The sequence below is a fragment of the Orbicella faveolata genome, unplaced genomic scaffold (assembly GCF_042242905.1).
Source record: "Orbicella faveolata isolate gen_17 unplaced genomic scaffold, um_ofav_v1 contig_35, whole genome shotgun sequence".
Classification (NCBI taxonomy): domain Eukaryota; kingdom Metazoa; phylum Cnidaria; class Anthozoa; order Scleractinia; family Merulinidae; genus Orbicella; species Orbicella faveolata.
Window position 1 is genome coordinate 15,233,997 of NW_028301564.1, and position 17,349 is coordinate 15,251,345.

General features: G+C 44.0%; 2 protein-coding genes and 1 pseudogene across 3 annotated transcripts; all 3 read right to left on the reverse strand.

Moving 5' to 3' along the window:
• Nucleotides 1-3: 3 nt before the first annotated feature.
• On the reverse strand, nt 4-4,728 carry LOC149103445 (putative bifunctional dTTP/UTP pyrophosphatase/methyltransferase protein). Its single transcript, XM_089272805.1, has 3 exons — nt 4,095-4,728; nt 3,085-3,360; nt 4-786 (listed from the first exon to the last, which is right to left on the reverse strand). The coding sequence occupies exons 1-3, from the start codon at nt 4,669-4,671 to the stop codon at nt 566-568; spliced, it is 1,074 nt and encodes a 357-aa protein (XP_089128931.1). The 5' UTR covers nt 4,672-4,728; the 3' UTR covers nt 4-565.
• Nucleotides 4,729-4,973: 245 nt separating this feature from the next.
• LOC149103446 (putative bifunctional dTTP/UTP pyrophosphatase/methyltransferase protein) lies at nt 4,974-10,883 on the reverse strand (annotated as a pseudogene). Its single transcript, XR_016201817.1, has 3 exons — nt 9,939-10,883; nt 8,941-9,216; nt 4,974-5,741 (listed from the first exon to the last, which is right to left on the reverse strand). The product of XR_016201817.1 is annotated as a putative bifunctional dTTP/UTP pyrophosphatase/methyltransferase protein (transcript).
• Nucleotides 10,884-12,158: 1,275 nt separating this feature from the next.
• Nucleotides 12,159-17,216, reverse strand: LOC149103447 (uncharacterized). The gene is made up of 2 exons (XM_089274189.1): nt 13,695-17,216; nt 12,159-12,165 (listed from the first exon to the last, which is right to left on the reverse strand). The coding sequence occupies exons 1-2, from the start codon at nt 17,177-17,179 to the stop codon at nt 12,159-12,161; spliced, it is 3,492 nt and encodes a 1,163-aa protein (XP_089130315.1). The 5' UTR covers nt 17,180-17,216.
• Between the last annotated feature and the right edge of the window lie 133 nt (nt 17,217-17,349).

A 17,349-nucleotide genomic window follows, 5' to 3' on the forward strand; every position in this document is an offset into this window, starting at 1 on the left:
ACATGCTAAGTAACATTAACTTTAATTCTTTTATTCTATTCTTGTTTGATAACAATACAATTTACATGTAAATTAAAGTTAGGGTCCTTCAATGGTTTCTCGGTTGACTGCGCTTTCTCAATAACAAGCAACGTCCTGGCTAGACTATCAGAAAGTCCCTGTAAATGCAAAATTACCTTAACTAGAACAGTTCTACGTTGCCGGGCAAGTTTGGTTAAAAAATACGAGTTATCTTTCGCCAGTTTTAAGTGGAGGTGTTAGAAATTAATTACGTGTTCTAATACTTTAAGAACACTGGAACTGCAAGAAGCATTCTGATAGGCTGATTTTATATGTTAGCTTTCTTATCCGTCAATCACGCATGCATACTATAGCTAATTACCGCAATTGTGCGATATTGTACGTACATTTTAAAAAAGTGTTTAAGAATGTGTTTCTCTGCATGCAATGTGTAGATATAGCATATGTTGGTATGTTTAATTCATGCAACCCTTAGTTAAAAGCGAGCCTATTTAACGCTGAAGGCAAGTGCCACCTTGTTTTAGTGCCAAATTCATCAGTCACCTTAAACCTTCCTACATAAAATAGCATCTAATCCTGACGATGACTCAAGTTGTTTTGCTTGAAAATCAACAAATCCATGTTTTTCCAATAGCTGCTTGTATTCCATCACTGTCCTTTCCTTGCCCTCAGTTGTCACAAGCATGTTGAGGGACTGTAAAAGAGCATCTTTAGGCCCACTTTTGTCTTCGTTCAACAACCTTTCACCAATAAGAAGGCCGCCACCTATTGTAACAAAAACACAATAAACTGATTAATTTCAATGTAAGTGATTGGCTCCTAGGTCAATTAGCCCCTAGCCTGTTAGCTCCCAATCTAAACGTCTTTAAGTCGATTAGTCCCCTCACAAGTCAATTATCTACCATTAGAATATAGATAGGACCCTGTGCGCGCTCTGATTGGTCAAAAACCCATGTTTTATCAGAGTATAAAAACATAGAAAAAGCGTGTTTTATTGTTTTTCGCCACATTACCTGTATATCATAAAGCAAATGGAGAAGACTGAGCCGTGTATTACACTGTGAGAAAACACTCCGGACATTTGAGAACACTCGAGAAATTTAGAAAACATTTCCCTCGTGTTCTCAGATGCCCGTCGTGTTTTATCACAGTGTAGTACACCGCTTAGGCTTCTTTATTTGTTAAATAGAACTACCCGTACAGCATTCTATACTGCCACAAGTAACCTAACGTCTTTCTCAAATCGATGAGTTTCTACGTTATGGAAGAAATTCTATTTAGGAATTCCCTAAGGGACGCTGCACAGTATGCATGCCATACGCTGGTGACTTCAAGACAACTTCATAACATATTAAATTTCGTGAGCTTATTATGTAAACTCAGTAACTGGGCGAGAGGACACCTAAAGCGTTACTATGTCGTTACTATGTTTGTTTAGCGGAAAAATCTTCATTTTATAACATGTTTCGAATTTTGCATCCAAAAAGTCCTCCGCTGTCTTCGGAAAACAAGCTTGTTTTTCACTTCTCCAATCAGCAGAAGCAAGTCCTCCTTTGTTGAAACAACGATGGAGGGAATCCTAAGCTCTTTCATCCCTGACATCCCTTATATTCGCAGTTCAACCTTCGCACATTTGCATTTTTTTTACCGTTGCGTAGAGTTGATATATCAGACTTTCCTCAAAGTCGGTAGGTAAAATTGCAACAACTTCTTTAGACCGAAGAAGATGAACAGCAGTCTTTATCTCTAACGTTGAAATTTCTCTTCACGGGATTCTAGAGTATTTTTAAAACAACCGCTCCATTTTGAATCACAGCACATGTTAGTGATGACAGCTGCTGCAAGCCGCAAAACGCGCCTGGACGCAGTCATGATCAGCCGTTGTCAAGGTGATGACACTTTTTTCGCCTTTCAACCAATGGGAATTTTCCGTTTTTGGGGAAACGGGGAATTTCCTTTTTTCCAAAGATGTCTACAACCCCTCTATTTTTCTCGGTCCCCACCCCCTACCCAGTCAAGTCTTCAGTTTTGCGCTGGCGTCCAGTTGTCTCGCGATTCTATCCGCGTGTTCAACCATCGAATAAAAATACGAGAATATAGAGGGCTGTGAACAGTCTCCTTACGTATTATCTCATCCGCGTTAACTTTCTTTATTTGGCACGGTTTTGACACATCCCATCACATTACATTGTGCTAAGTTAGGTTAAGTCCCATACAGCTGTTTCAAGAAAGGTTGTCGGATGAAAGCGTCAAATGCAAGCTTACGCGACAAGACCTAATGAACGTCTAGGTAGTGAATTGAATTTTTCATATCGGTGTAGAGGAAATCTATAAATTTGTATTTTTGCAAGTGAATTATTGGCGATTATACATAAGATTTGAGTTCATAAGACCATTTTTCTCTCGCTTTTCTTTCCTGTGATATGACTTTTAGTTGACGCATGCCCAAGTGTAAATCTTTGTCCTAGAGATGTCGAACGATATATGCGCCCGCATGACAACGGTATTGCGAAAAGTGAACAGAAGATAGACCAACCCTTCAGTTGCATAATCTGGTTCCCAGCTGCAACCCAATTCACGAGTTAAAAACCATAGAGATAGTTTGACATCATAGGTGTCACCATCACCAAGTGCAGCTTCGTTCCCAGACTGCTACCCGACCTCCGAAGCGAAAGCTGGTGCGACATACAGCTGTTTTGACAAAGGTTGTCCCTCAAAAGCGCAAAAGCGTACGCGATAATACCGATCGGTATTATGGGTAGCGGTTGAGGTTCACGGTGTTTCAGCAATAAGCAAGGGGAAGCATGAATGCATATGTTTGTGCTGTTTCTTTCTATCACGCTGAAACGCGTTGAGCTTCGATCAACCAACAGTTAACCACCGTTACCTAGCTACAATATCTTTTGGCATTGTCGCCTACGCTATATGCTTTTGGAGGACAGCCTTTCACAAAACAGCTGTATACAGAGAGAAGAGGGGCCATGGGCATTGAGGAAACTTTACCTCCAGGGGAGGGAAAAAGACAGACCCGGTACCACAGTACCACTTTTCGTAATTCCTTACCTGAAGGCAAACACTTGAACACATTTAAAAGTATCAAGTCCACTTTGTGTTCAGACCAGTCATGAAGTATGCGGCATAATACATACAAATCAGCCTTAGGCAGATCAGACTGAAAGAAATCACCCGCAACATAAGAAACATTTTCTTGAATGGGGCAATCTTCTGAAGATGGACGAAAATAATGAGCAGAGTCCATAACTGACTGTAGTTCACACACTGTGATCTTCATGTTAGGGTAATACTGACACAAAGTGTATGCCATAGCTCCTGTTCCACCTGGATATCAAACAGTAATCAAGCGTATGTGGTCAGTAGCCTGCGTAGCAAGCGTTACCGAAAGAAAGGCTATTTTCGCATTGGTGACCGTATTATATTCTGTTTCGAAAATTACAGTAAAACTAACGCGGATAGGATCCATTGGAGGCTAATTTGAGAGTTAGGGTTCATTTTACGGGCTATCCAATACTCAAACACAATATGTGTGGACAGATGTGAACGGGAACCTTCGGACTTGGGGGAGGGGGGCGGTGATCTTCTTGCCCGAAAAATTTTACGCAATGCCCGAATGCGTGAGTGTTGAAATCGGTACACAAACGCACTCAAATTGCATGAAAAACAAAAACATTCACAATTCCCACATCTAATGAAACTACTATAATTGCAAAATAGCTATACTCAAAGCTTGCATACTCAATGACCTCTATCAACAGTCTCAATCTAGTAAAATCCGAAACTTGTTAAAGCAAAAAGTACTAATAATCTGATAATAAAGGTAACTAACTAGAAACTTTATTTACGAGTTTTGAAATCACGCCAACAGCAATATTTTGTAATGTTTCCTTTCAAGTGTCGTTGCCCGAGTCATGAGTGTTTTGTTCGAAAAGTCACATAATTTCCGTGGCTGGAGGGGGGGGGGGGGGGGGGACGGGCTGCAGCCCCCCTCGCCCCCCGCCCCCTCGTTCCTTCTCAGTTTGTACGTCTATGTGTATTACCAAGCAGTGATTACTTACCTCCTAAGTCACAACAGCAATGAAACTTGCTCAAGTCAAATGCCTTTACCACCGCGTGAGAGGAATGGCTTGACGTTGAATGCATAGCTCCAAGAAACTGTAAGCGGGTTTCTTCGGTGTTGTAGGCGGCTTTCCAAACATCTTCTGATGATTGGCCAAAAGTGTTCGTCCACTGATTCGATCCATCGCGAACTGCACTTTCTAAATTACCGAAAAGATGGTACAACAGTTTATTTGAGTGTTTGATATAACCATCAACGGAATTGGGACTTGACTTGGTCAGAAACTCCTTGGCCATTTCGGTATTGGAATACAGCCACGATTCGCCTTGTTTGGTCTTTTCTAACAACTCTAGAGCAGCCAGAGTGTCCATTAAACGTGTTATAGCATCCACATTGGCACTCATCTTTGAAGATATTTCATTAGCTGACTGTGGAGCATCGGACTCGTGTAATAAATCGAAAATACCGAGATCACATGCTGCGAACAGCGCTTTGGATTCACGAAAAGCGTAAATCAGTTCTTGAAGTTTAGTAGGGGTTGCTGGAGGAACTACGATCTCTTTTCTACCTTCCATATAGCCAGTTTCTTTGGTCTCGTCAATAGACGTTACAGTCTCACGATACACGTTAGCTGCCACGCTGGCACAACTTGAGACAAAAGCTAAGATAACCGGGCCTATGCCGATTTTCTCAGCGCATGTAAATAGGGTGTCAAAGACCTCTGACCTAAGACCCACTCTGAATCTCAAAGACCTGACACTTCCGAATCTCAAAAACAGAGATCTGTGGCCTCCCTCTGAATCTCAAAGCCTAAATTTTAACGCCTGAATGAACAAGATACACATGCAGAAAGGGGACGAATACATACTAAGTAACATCAACTTTAATTCTTTTATTCTATTCTTGTTTGATAACAATACAATTTACATGTAAATTAAAGTTAGGGTCCTACAATGGTTTCTCGGTTGACTGCGCTTCTCAATAACACGCAACGTCTTGGCTAGACTATCAGAAAGTCCCTGTAAATGCAAAATTACCTTAACTAGAACAGTTCTACGTTGCCGGGCAAGTTTGGTTAAAAAATACGAGTTATCTTTCACCAGTTTTAAGTGGAGCTGTTAGAAATTAATTACGTGTTCTAATACTTTAAGAACATTGGAACTGCAAGAAGCATTCTGATAGGCTGATTTTATATGTTAGCTTTCTTATCTGTCAATCACGCATGCATACTAATTACCGCAATTGTGTGATATTGTACGTGCATTTTAAAAAAGTGTTTAAGAATGTGTTTCTCTGCATGCAATGTGTAGATATAGCATATGTTGGTATGTTTAATTCATGCAACCCTTAGTTAAAAGCGAGCCTATTTAACGCTGAAGGCAAGTGCCACCTTGTTTTAGTGCCAAATTCATCAGTCACCTTAAACCTTCCTACATAAAATAGCATCTAATCCTGAAGATGATTCAAGTTGTTTTGCTTGAAAATCAACAAATCCATGTTTTTCCAATAGCTGCTTGTATTCCATCACTGTCCTTTCCTTGCCCTCAGTTGTCACAAGCATGTTGAGGGACTGTAAAAGAGCATCTTTAGACCCACTTTAATTTGTCTTCGTTCAACAACCTTTCACCAATAAGAAGGCCGCCACCTATTGTAACAAAAACACAATAAACTGATTAATTTCAATGTAAGTGATTGGCTCCTAGGTCAATTAGCCCCTAGCCTGTTAGCTCCCAATCTAAACGTCTTTAAGTCGATTAGTCCCCTCACAAGTCAATTATCTACCATTAGAATATAGATAGGACCCTGCGTGCGCTCTGATTGGTCAAAAACCCATGTTTTATCAGAGTATAAAAACATAGAAAAAGCGTGTTTTATTGTTTTTCGCCACATTACCTGTATATCATAAAGCAAATGGAGAAGACTGAGCCGTGTATTACACTGTGAAAAAACACTCCGGACATTTGAGAACACTCGAGAAATTTAGAAAACATTTCCCTCGTGTTTTCAAATGCCCGTCGTGTTTTATCACAGTGTAGGACACGGCTTAGGCTTCTTTATTTGTTAAATAGAACTACCCGCACAGCATTCTATACTGCCACAAGTAACCTAACGTCTTTCTCAAATCGATGAGTTTCTACGTTATGGAAGAAATTCTATTCAGGAATTCCCTAAGGGACGCTGTACAGTATGCATGCCATACGCTGGTGACTTCAAGACAACTTCATAACATTAAATTTCGTGAGCTTATTATATAAACTCAGTAACTGGGCGAGAGGACACCTAAAGCGTTACTATGTCGTTATAGGCTCGGCTACTCCGCATCTTGGTATAGCCATCTTGGTAGCCAATTGACTTCAGTAAGGGATGCATTTTTCCTTACGTATTACACCGTTCACAGCCTCTCTATATTCACTAGCCTGCGAACGCAGACATATTTCCGGCTGTCACTTGGTTCCGCCCAAAAATAACGTCTGCGAACCCGAGCCAGGAAACGATTTCTGTGACGTAATGACTTTTGTTTCTCCTTGGCCAATGAGATTCCATGATAGAATGAAACTCGAGTGCTCCTCGCTGCGAATACCTCGCGCAGTAGTTCTGGGGTTATTTGAGCTAAACTGGGATTGGCTTAGAATTCCTACGAATCGTTTTCTGGCTCGGGTTCGCAGACGTTATTTTTCGGCGGAATCAAGTGACAGCCGGAAATATGTCTGCGTTCGCAGGCTATATATTCACGCACGCGAAAGAAAAAGCGAGCGCGAAACACGCGGGGGTGGGGTTGGAGTTTGCGAGCGAAGCGAGCAAGAAGAATAGAGAGGCTGTAGACATCTTTGGAAGAAAGTGACTTATTAGGCCCCTCCCCCTGTTATCGCCTTGTTACTCACAGCTCCACCCATTGACAAATTAACTAAATCAGACCAGTAAAATTTGAGCGGTAAATTGCTTGTTTAATTGATTACAAGTATCAGTTTGCAAACAACACGTACGTGTGTTCGTGTGTCGAGAATGTCGTCTGAGACGACTTTTTCAACTCCAAGAAAAGCTGCTAAAAGGAGAGAAAGCCGAAATCAAGCGGTAATTCCAATTTTTGTAGGATATGCGTTCTTTTGCTATTCGCTTGAGGAATCTTGGCAAGACGTCTTACATATCTGCGGAGAATTTATTCCGAAGGCGTTACACGGTGTGGAATTTGTCAATTACGATGAGCGTGACACAATTGTTTAGCGGAAAATCTTCATTCTAGAACATGTTTCGAATTTTGCATCCAAAATGTCCTCCGCTGTCTTCGGAAAACAAGCTTGTGTTTCACTTCTCCAATCGGCAGAAGCAAGTCCTCCTTTGTTGAAACAACGATGGAGGGAATCCTAAGCTCTTTCATCCCTGACATCCCTTATATTTGCAGTTCAACCTTCGCACATTTGCATTTTTTTGTACCGTTGCGTAGAGTTGATATATCAGACTTTCCTCAAAGCCGGTAGGCAAAATTGCAGCAACTTCTTTAGACCGAAGAAGGTGAACAGCAGTCTATCTCTAACGTTGAAATTTCTCTTCACGGGATTCTAGAGTATTTTTAAAACAACCGCTCCATTTTGAATCACAGCACATGTTAGTGATGACAGCTGCTGCAAGCCGCAAAACGCGCCTGGACGCAGTCATGATCAGCCGTTGTCAAGGTGATGACACTTTTTTCGCCTTTCAACCAATGGGAATTTTCCGTTTTTGGGGAAACGGGGAATTTCCTTTTTTCCAAAGATGTCTACAACCCCTCTATTTTTCTCGGTCCCCACCTCCTACCCAGTCAGTCTTCCGTTTTGCGCTGGCGTCCAGTTGTCTCGCGATTCTATCCGCGTGTTCAACCATCGAATAAAAATACGAGAATATAGAGGGCTGTGAACAGTCTCCTTACGTATTATCTCATCCGCGTTAACTTTCTTTATTTGGCACGGTTTTGACACATCCCATCACATTACATTGTGCTAAGTTAGGTTAAGTCCCATACAGCTGTTTCAAGAAAGGTTGTCGGATGAAAGCGTCAAATGCAAGCTTACGCGACAAGACCTAATGAACGTCTGGGTAGTGAATTGAATTTTTCATATCGGTGTAGAGGAAATCTATAAATTTGTATTTTTGCAAGTGAATTATTGGCGGTTACACATAAGATTTAAGTTCATAAGACCATTTTTCTCTCGCTTTTCTTTCCTGTGATATGACTTTTAGTTGACGCATGCCCAAGTGTAAATCTTTGTCCTAGAGATGTCGAACGATATATGCGCCCGCATGACAACGGTATTGCGAAAAGTGAACAGAAGATAGACCAACCCTTCAGTTGCATAATCTGGTTCCCAGCTGCAACCCAATTCACGAGTTAAAAACCATAGAGATAGTTTGACATCATAGGTGTCACCATCACCAAGTGCAGCTTCGTTCCCAGACTGCTACCCGACCTCCGCAGCGAAAGCTAGTGCGACATACAGCTGTTTTGACAAAGGTTGTCCCTCAAAAGCGCAAAAGCGTACGCGATAATACCGATCGGTATTATGGGTAGCGGTTGAGGTTCACGGTGTTTCAGCAATAAGCAAGGGGAAGCATGAATGCATGTGTTTGTGCTGTTTCTTTCTATCACGCTGAAACGCGTTGAGCTTCGATCAACCAACAGTTAACCACCGTTACCTAGCTACAATATCTTTTGGCATTGTCGCCTACGCTATATGCTTTTGGAGGACAGCCTTTCACAAAACAGCTGTACACAGAGAGAAGAGGGGCCATGGGCATTGAGGAAACTTTACCTCCAGGGGAGGGAAAAAGACAGACCCGGTACCACAGTACCACTTTTCATAATTCCTTACCTGAAGGCAAACACTTGAACACATTTAAAAGTATCAAGTCCACTTTGTGTTCAGACCAGTCATGAAGAATGCGGCATAATACATACAAATCAGCCTTAGGCAGATCAGGCTGAAAGAAATCACCCACAACATAAGAAACATTTTCTTGAATGGGGCAATCTTCTAAAGATGGACGAAAATGATGAGCAGAGTCCATAACTGACTGCAGTTCACACACTGTGATCTTCATGTTAGGGTAATACTGACACAAAGTGTATGCCATAGCTCCTGTTCCACCTGGACAGTAATCAAGCGTATGTGGTCAGTAGCCTGCGTAGCAAGCGTTACCGAAAGAAAGGCTATTTTCGCATTGGTGACCGTATTATATTCTGTTTCGAAAATTACAGTAAAACTAACGCGGATAGGATCCATTGGAGGCTAATTTGAGAGTTAGGGTTCATTTTACGGGCTATCCAATACTCAAACACAATATATGTGGACAGATGTGAACGGGAACCTTCGGACTTGGGGGAGGGGGGCGGTGATCTTCTCGTCCGAAATATTTTACGCAATGCCCGAATGCGTGCGAGTTGAAATCGGCATACAGACGCACTCAAATTGCATGAAAAACAAAAACATTCACAATTCCCACATCTAATGAAACTACTATAATTGCAAAAATAGCTATACTCAAAGCTTGCATACTCAATGACCTCTATCGACAGTCTCAATCTAATAAAATCTAAAACTTATTAAAGGAAAAAGTACTAATAATCTGATAATAAAGGTAACTAACTAGAAACTTTATTTACGAGTTTTGAAATCACGCCAACAGCATTATTTTGTAATGTTTTCTTTCCAGTGTCGTTGCCCGAGTCATGAGTGTTTTGCTCGAAAAGTCATATAATTTCCGTAGCTGGGGAGGCGGGAGGGGACGGGCTGCAGTCCCTCTCGTCCCCCGCCCCCCGTTCCCTCTCAGTTTGTACGTCTATGTGTATTACTAAGCAGCGATTACTTACCTCCTAAGTCACAACAGCAATGAAACTTGCTCAAGTCAAATGCCTTTATCACCGCGTGAGAGGAATGGCTTGACGTTGAATGCATAGCTCCAAGAAACTGTAAGCGGGTTTCTTCGGTGTTGTAGGCGGCTTTCCAAACATCTTCTGATGATTGGCCAAAAGTGTTCGTCCACTGATTCGATCCATCGCGAACTGCACTTTCTAAATTACCGAAAAGATGGTACAACAGTTTATTTGAGTGTTTGATGTAACCATCAACGGAATTGGGACTTGACTTGGTCAGAAACTCCTTGGCCATTTCGGTATTGGAATACAGCCACAATTCGCCTTGTTTGGTCTTTTCTAACAACTCTAGAGCAGCCAGAGTGTCCATTAAACGTGTTGTAGCATCCACATTGGCACTCATCTTTGAACATATCTCATTAGCTGACTGTGGAGCATCGGACTCGTGTAATAAATCGAAAATACCGAGATCACAAGCTGCGAACAGCGCTTTGGATTCACGAAAAGCGTAAATCAGTTCTTGAAGTTTAGTAGGGATTGCTGGAGGAACTACGATCTCTTTTCTACCTTCCATAGCCAGATTCTTTGGCCTCGCCACAATTATTACTCTCGGTTACTTAGTAAACAACGTGCATAATTCTAATAGGTACTTAGACGTTATTGAATATTCCACCAAACAAAAGACTGAATCTGCATAGGAGGCCTCACACAACTAAAAACGCACGCAGATTTAGACGTCTAACTTTGTTTATTCTCACAAAGTAACGTAAACTCAACATTGCTTTATTGCTTTGTTCTTTTGTTGCTTATAACAATATAAATTTAGGTTCCTTCAAAGGCTTCTCGGTTGACTGCGCTTCTCAATAACACCCGAAGTCTTGGCAAAACTTTTAGAAAGTCCTTACATTAGGCGAAACCGCCCCGCTGTCGAACATGGTTAAAAGATGCGAATTTTATTTCACGAGTAGAGTGACAGTAGAGCTGCATATAAATTTGAAAACATTGCATCGGAAAAAACGAAGCGGTCTGATAGGCTGATTTTGGATGTTAACTTTCTTAGCTGTCAATCACGTGCTCAGTGACCTTGCCTTTCAATGGCAGCGAGGTGACCTTTGTGTTGAATTTGATACAGACCTCACTTCTTTTGTTATGTAAATCAACAATCAAGGTGTTCTAATGCTAACTAGTTCGCATTTAAATGAGAAAGGCATAGAGGTTTGTACTAAAACAAGGTCACCTCCAGCCTCCCTTGCATTCACAGGCCAGGGGCCCGTTTATCGAAGGTCCCGAAAAGTTTTCGCACCCGGAAAGCCATAGCAAAACTTCAAACCTTACGATTACAGAGCTGTTTTATTTACATATCCTTAATATGACCAGAAGTTCCCTTCATACAAGAAGTTTCAGGGGTATACATTTCTCCGGTTTTGATACAGATTGATTAAAAATGGCTTTGCAGGCCCGAAACGTTTCCGGGGCTTTCGAGAAACAGGCCCCAGGTAACTGAGATGGCCCATCATGTATTTTGAAGTAGTCGTGGTAGTGCAAAGTAGCAGTTTTTCGTCGTGGTTTCGCTTCGCTTGCCCGCCTGTGGAGGAAGCAGCCTCGAACACATTCTTACACACACTTTAATAAGAAAATTGATACAATTGTTAACTGATCCGCTCGTAGCGTTCGGCTAATCTAGGTGGACGAAGTTATTATAAGATTTAAAATAATATACAAGCAACAATTTCTGTATCAGCTGATTGGCTAAGAACAGGTCAATCAATCACAAATCAGTGTAATTTCATCAGTGCAGAAAAGTTAAATTGAGTGCAATAGGGTGAGACGGGTCACTACAAAACGTGGACTCCTCCATCTGGACCCACTACTGGACCCCTCTTGGACCCCTTCTGGGCCCCATCTGGACCCCCTATTTTTCTTCCAGAAAATATGGGCTCCTGATTTAAATAATGAAACTTAGAACATACCACAATGAAGTCTATTTAATCAGTGAGCAAAATGTGAAGAAATTAATGGATTCACCCAGCGTTATGTCTAGAATCGCAAAGCGACGATTGCGTCATCATCTCTTTCACTCAAAAGTATCGCTGACCTATTTTTCCTCGAGCGTGTAAAGAAGAAAATGTAGGTGAGTGTTTTCCAGATTTGTTTCTTATATCAGTGACGCGCAATCTGGTTTATTCTGAACCATCGCTACACAATCATGACAAAATCTTAAAAACTAAATAAAAACCACAAAAACCACAATTATTAACATTTTTACGAAGAGCATGTTACGAACCCAAATAACGTTTGTTCAGCAAATTTCATGGAAATACTGGCTCGTAACATTTTGAACAATTTTGAAATATCTGTTCTGGTATTATCCACCAAATAATTCATTACGTCTCTCATTATTCTTTGATTATAATACAGCTTCATGCTCAAGTCATACTCTGTGTCAACGTCATAATTTTTGGATTCTAATTTTTTTCTGCTTATTCACCACCATGAACCTATCTTACCTTGGTTGGTAATTTTATAACAATTTTATTATTTATTTACGCTGAAACTGGTTAACGTATAAATCTGAAGAGCCCCCATTTTCAAGGTCGAAGAAAGTTGGTTATTGGTCAAGGTTAAGAGACGACGAGGTAGTTGTAGCGCTGCGTGAATTTGTTCATTCACATTTTTCCTGCACTTCACGGATTAAGTAGACTTCACCATGGTACAATTTAAATCGGGAGCCCATGTTTTCATGAAGAAAAAAAGAAAAAAAGGGGTCCAGAAGGGGTCCAGAGAGGGGGGGGGGGGGTTTAGAATGGGGTCCAGAAGGGGTCCAAAAGAGGGTCCAGAGAGAGGGTTCCAGGTTTTGTACTGACCCGGGTGAAACTGATAATTATTGAGAGCTTGGACAAAACTGAACTCGGACATACAAGATGGCAGACACAAACTACCTAGACGAAGATTGAAACCTTATATCTAAATTTTAATGCAAAGACTTCATAACAAAGCAGAGTGCAAAGCTCAGCAGTAGTCATATACGCTCGTTGGGGCCGTAACCAATCAGCGTGCAGGGATCATACCACGTGACCACTATTTTCCCATACATTCTCTTAAATTTGTAAATCCAAGATGGCCGATATTCGCGAAACCTGGCGCATGCGCAGATGGGACAACCTGAAATCGAGGTTGTGACGCGCATGTCCAAATAAGGCGATAGACAGGAAGTGAGTTTCAAAAAATGATTTTTATTGATTTTACAGGAAGTAAAAATTACAATGGTGTGTATCCGTATGGAAACGACATGAAAGTGTTCGTGTCTACGACGCGTTTGTCGAAGACGAGTCCGTAGCGTTTAGTCCGTGTGATGACTTTGAGATGTTTGGTGGCTGGGTTTCTCCAGAAGAAGTTGGGGTTGACGACGTGGATGTTGCGTCGTTGCTCTAGAGGTTGTGTGAGTTCGTCGAGTAGATTTTGTCTCATGACGTCATAATTGAGTTGGCGTGATCCTCGTACATTGAGTGAGAAGCCTCGGACTTTGCAGCAGACTTTGCCTTGGTGGGTTCTGTAACCGTAATTTTTGGGTCCAGCGGCAGTGAAATCGACGATGATATCGCCGTCGTCGAGTTCGTTGGTCATCTCGCCCAGGTAATCGCCTAACGGTACATCGGCTTGACCTGGTTTGTGCGAGTAGACGACGGAATCGGTGTCAAAGTAGAGAACTTGCTGTTTTAACAGTTCCAGGTAGCTGTATAATTTGAGCCGAGCCCAGCAGGTGGTGAAAGCGGCGACGAAGATGTTGACTCGTCCGTTATCGGGTTGATTGTCTTTCGTTCGGTGTGGACGACCTCTAGGGCTTCGTCGTTGGCGATTCTGACTTGTCGTATGTCGTTGAAGGGATTGGAGACGAGGTCGAAGAGTTGCGTGGCGTTGTAGACGACTTGGGTAGTGGGTTTGTGTAGGTTTTCGCCGAACTTGCCCCAGAAGGAGTTGAGCATGAGTTTGGCGGTGGCTTTGCGTCCTGGATTTTTCTGGATCATGGTCGGATCGAGAAGGATGCCTTCTTTCTGGTGGTATTGTAGCCTGTACCGTGCCTTGTCTGTGTAGGTGTGACACCAGTTCGGGTAGCCAGCGGATTCCTGTTTGATTTTTAGCCAGGTGTTCACGTAATTGGCGAAGAGTCCTTTATGGCGTTGTTCGGGTGGGAAATGGTAGACTTCGTGGATCTTGATGAGCGTGTATCCTATGACAACGGCTTTCTGGATTTCGGGTGTGCACCAGGTCCCTCGTAGCGTGCGTTGCTCGACCGTGTGAGGGCAGCGATGTGATTTCTCTAGGAGGGGTTTGGTCATTTCGTGTTCCACGCACGAGCGGCAGAGTGGGAAGGTGAGTTTACCCCCGTGCCGAAAAGGTAGAACGGGATGGTAAAGTTCGTGAGGTGGTAGTATGTCCACTTTGGCCATGCCGAAGTAGTGGAGTATGTCTTGATCTTGGGGGTTGACAATGACTTGCGGGTGTCCTACGGGGTATACGCATTCCTTGTTGACCCAGGGGTAGAGCGACGTCACGTCGACGTACTTGACTTGTTCTCCTTGAGCCACGTCGGTCACGTGATGTAGTTTGACGGCGTTCGTGCGCCCTCCGAAGAAGGCTTCTCTGGGATCGAGCGGGTGTACGATTTCGAACGTGTCTAGGAACTGGCGGAGATCAGGGTCGGTTTTGACTTCTAGGTCCCAGTCGCATTCCCACTTGACGCAGAGCTGGTAGCCTTGACGACTGAGAAGGTCGTGTTTGCGGAGTGTGGACTCGTAGACTTCCTGTAGGGTGCGATCGGTGTGGTAGATGGGATATCTGTCTCGTTTTCGGGGGAAACAGCGTGGACATCCGTGCCATAGACATCCGTGGAATTCGTAGACGGTTCGAGTGGTAGGATCGTATCCGTCCACGAGATGATTGGCTAGTCGGATTTCGCCTCCGTTTCGCACGGTGCGTATGCGATCGCCTTGGTCCGTGTGTTGCAACGAGTGTTCTTGCCAGGCTAGCCATTTCAGGGCTTTGACGGACTGATTGGATCGTGCGCCGTGCCATCCTCGCGGGGGTCTGGAGGCGATGGTGTTGAGCGGGACGAGTTTCTTGCGCCAGAATCGGTTGCAGGCGGAGGCGATGGTGACGCATTTCTCCATGGGGTCAAAGTCGGCTTTTTGTTTGAATTCTTGCCGGAACTTTTGACAGCCTGCTTTGAGGAGTTTGACGTCCGACTCGCAGTAGGCTTCCATTTCTTGCCGTAAGACGAAATGGTAGTTATCGTTGACTTTCTCTTGGTACCACTGTTCGAATTCGGCTTTCTTTTTGGCGGACATGCCGTCGGGGTCGTACATGTCTCGCGGTGGCATGGGTCCTTCGTACGCTTGGTTTTCTAGGGTGTTGAATTTGTGAGGGAAGAATCCCTTACACAGTTCGTGGATTCCGAAGGTGGCGGGAAAGTTGGCCAGCGGGAACGGGAGAAAGCAGAGGGAATCTTTGAAAGTCAGTCTGTCGGATTTTAGGGACAGTATCTTGGTGCCAACGGTGATTTGGTCTGTGACTTCTCGATGCGTGGCGTAACAGTGTTGTAAGATGAACATCCCGTCGTAGCCTTTGAGATTGTGAAAGAGGACGATGACGTCCCGATCGTCTCCGTCCACGTCGACGGCGAGGGACTCGAGGTGGTCGAACATGTCGGCGGTGCAGTTGGGACCGTAGAAGGAGCAGAATTGCTCCTCTTCATCGTCTTCCAAGCAGAGTAGAATGGGTGTCTGATTCCCTTCGGCGTCGGTGATGGCTTCGTAGTCGCAGTACACTTGAAGGGGCGGGTCTCTGGCTACCCAGACGCGCGTGTCTGGATCATCGGGTTCGGGTTCTTCGAAGGGTCGACCGTTGACTTCGTCGCGCGGCACGCGTTTCTTTTTGGGCTCGTCTTCGTTTTCGGGGATGCGTTGGATGTAACATCGGTGCGTCGGCAGAAAGACTTTCTTTTCGCAGATGTGGCATTCGCCCCATCCGCACTTGTGAACGGGGGTACGACGGTCACCTCCTCGTCCAGTCCTGGGTTCGTAGACGTGGCAACAGTCCGGACACTTTTTGTAAGTGTCGCAGATGGAGGGGATGCTGAGACTCCGCCGTTGCAAGTGGTAGTTGTAGCATTGGTCTCCGAAGAATTTTCTGTGACACAATCGGCAGAGGGAGGTGGGTTCGGGAAACTTGCCTCGCGCTAGGGGTCGTTTTTTTTCGATGAAATCGGGGCAGTCCTTTCGTTTGCAGGCGGGGCACCATTTACCGTTGCAGGTATGATTTTTAAAGTCATCGTGGTCGAATCCTCGATTGCATTCGTCGCAGAAGTAGGATTTGCTTAGGAAGCCACTAAACGAATTGCATCCGTCGTAGTGACTGTCTTCTTTGATGAGGCGAATGATCTTGTCCGAGGGTTCGGGTCCCGCGTAGATGAGCATGTGAGGAGGGTCAATAGACATGACTTTGATCTGGTAGCCAGGGAGTGCCTGTTGGAACGTTTGTAGTTCGGGGATGCCACATGGTCCCTCGGGGACGTTGGCTAGACGGTGGAGTTCTTTGGCCAATCGCTCTTGGACGGGCCGTCCCTGTTTGAGATTGTGGTAATCTTGGTCTCGCGTATTCATGTCGGCATCTACCAGGGCTTTCATGGTGACGATAGCGCGAGCGCAGCAGAGATTGTCTTTGTTTTTGATGGTCACGCGCGACTTTTTGACGATTCCCCGTACGGCGGCACAACTCGGCTTGTATCGTTTTCCGTGCCCACGCCCTGGACCTGGGGTGCGTATGAAAGTGGTTTCCATGGTGAACGTGTCGTCGGGGGTGAATTCTTCGTTGGAGTTGAGTTTGGCCGCGAGAGACTGGAGATAAGTGTCTAGTCTTTCACTCCCTTCTTCGAATTCGCGCACGGTGAAGGTAGTGGATTGAAAGGCGTGCGTGAAGGCACTGGACTGCATGGTGAAATGGACCGTGGAGTTGGGTGTCAGGGTAGGATCCTGAGCGATTTGTTGCTCGATGGACCGTTGAAGGGCCTCAGTTAATTCTTGACCTAGATTGTCCGTGGGAGTCACGTCTCTGTGTTGTCTGAGCGTGGCTTCGTACCGTTGTTTGTCGAGGACGTTTCTCCAGTTACGTCGAGCGCCTACGGGTCTTAATTCGAATTCTAGGAGGGGTCTTGTACTACCTCCACCTCCGGTTTGGAGCATCACTCGGTCGAGAGCCGGATCAAAGATCCAGTCATCGTCATCGTCGTCGAAGGGGAAGGCTTCGTCGTGGGTCCGTCTGTTCTGTGAAGACAATAAACACGCAACGTTTTTACTAGTTGTTTTTTACTCTCAGGTTTCCAAGCAAAGTATCTGACAAAAACAATTTTATG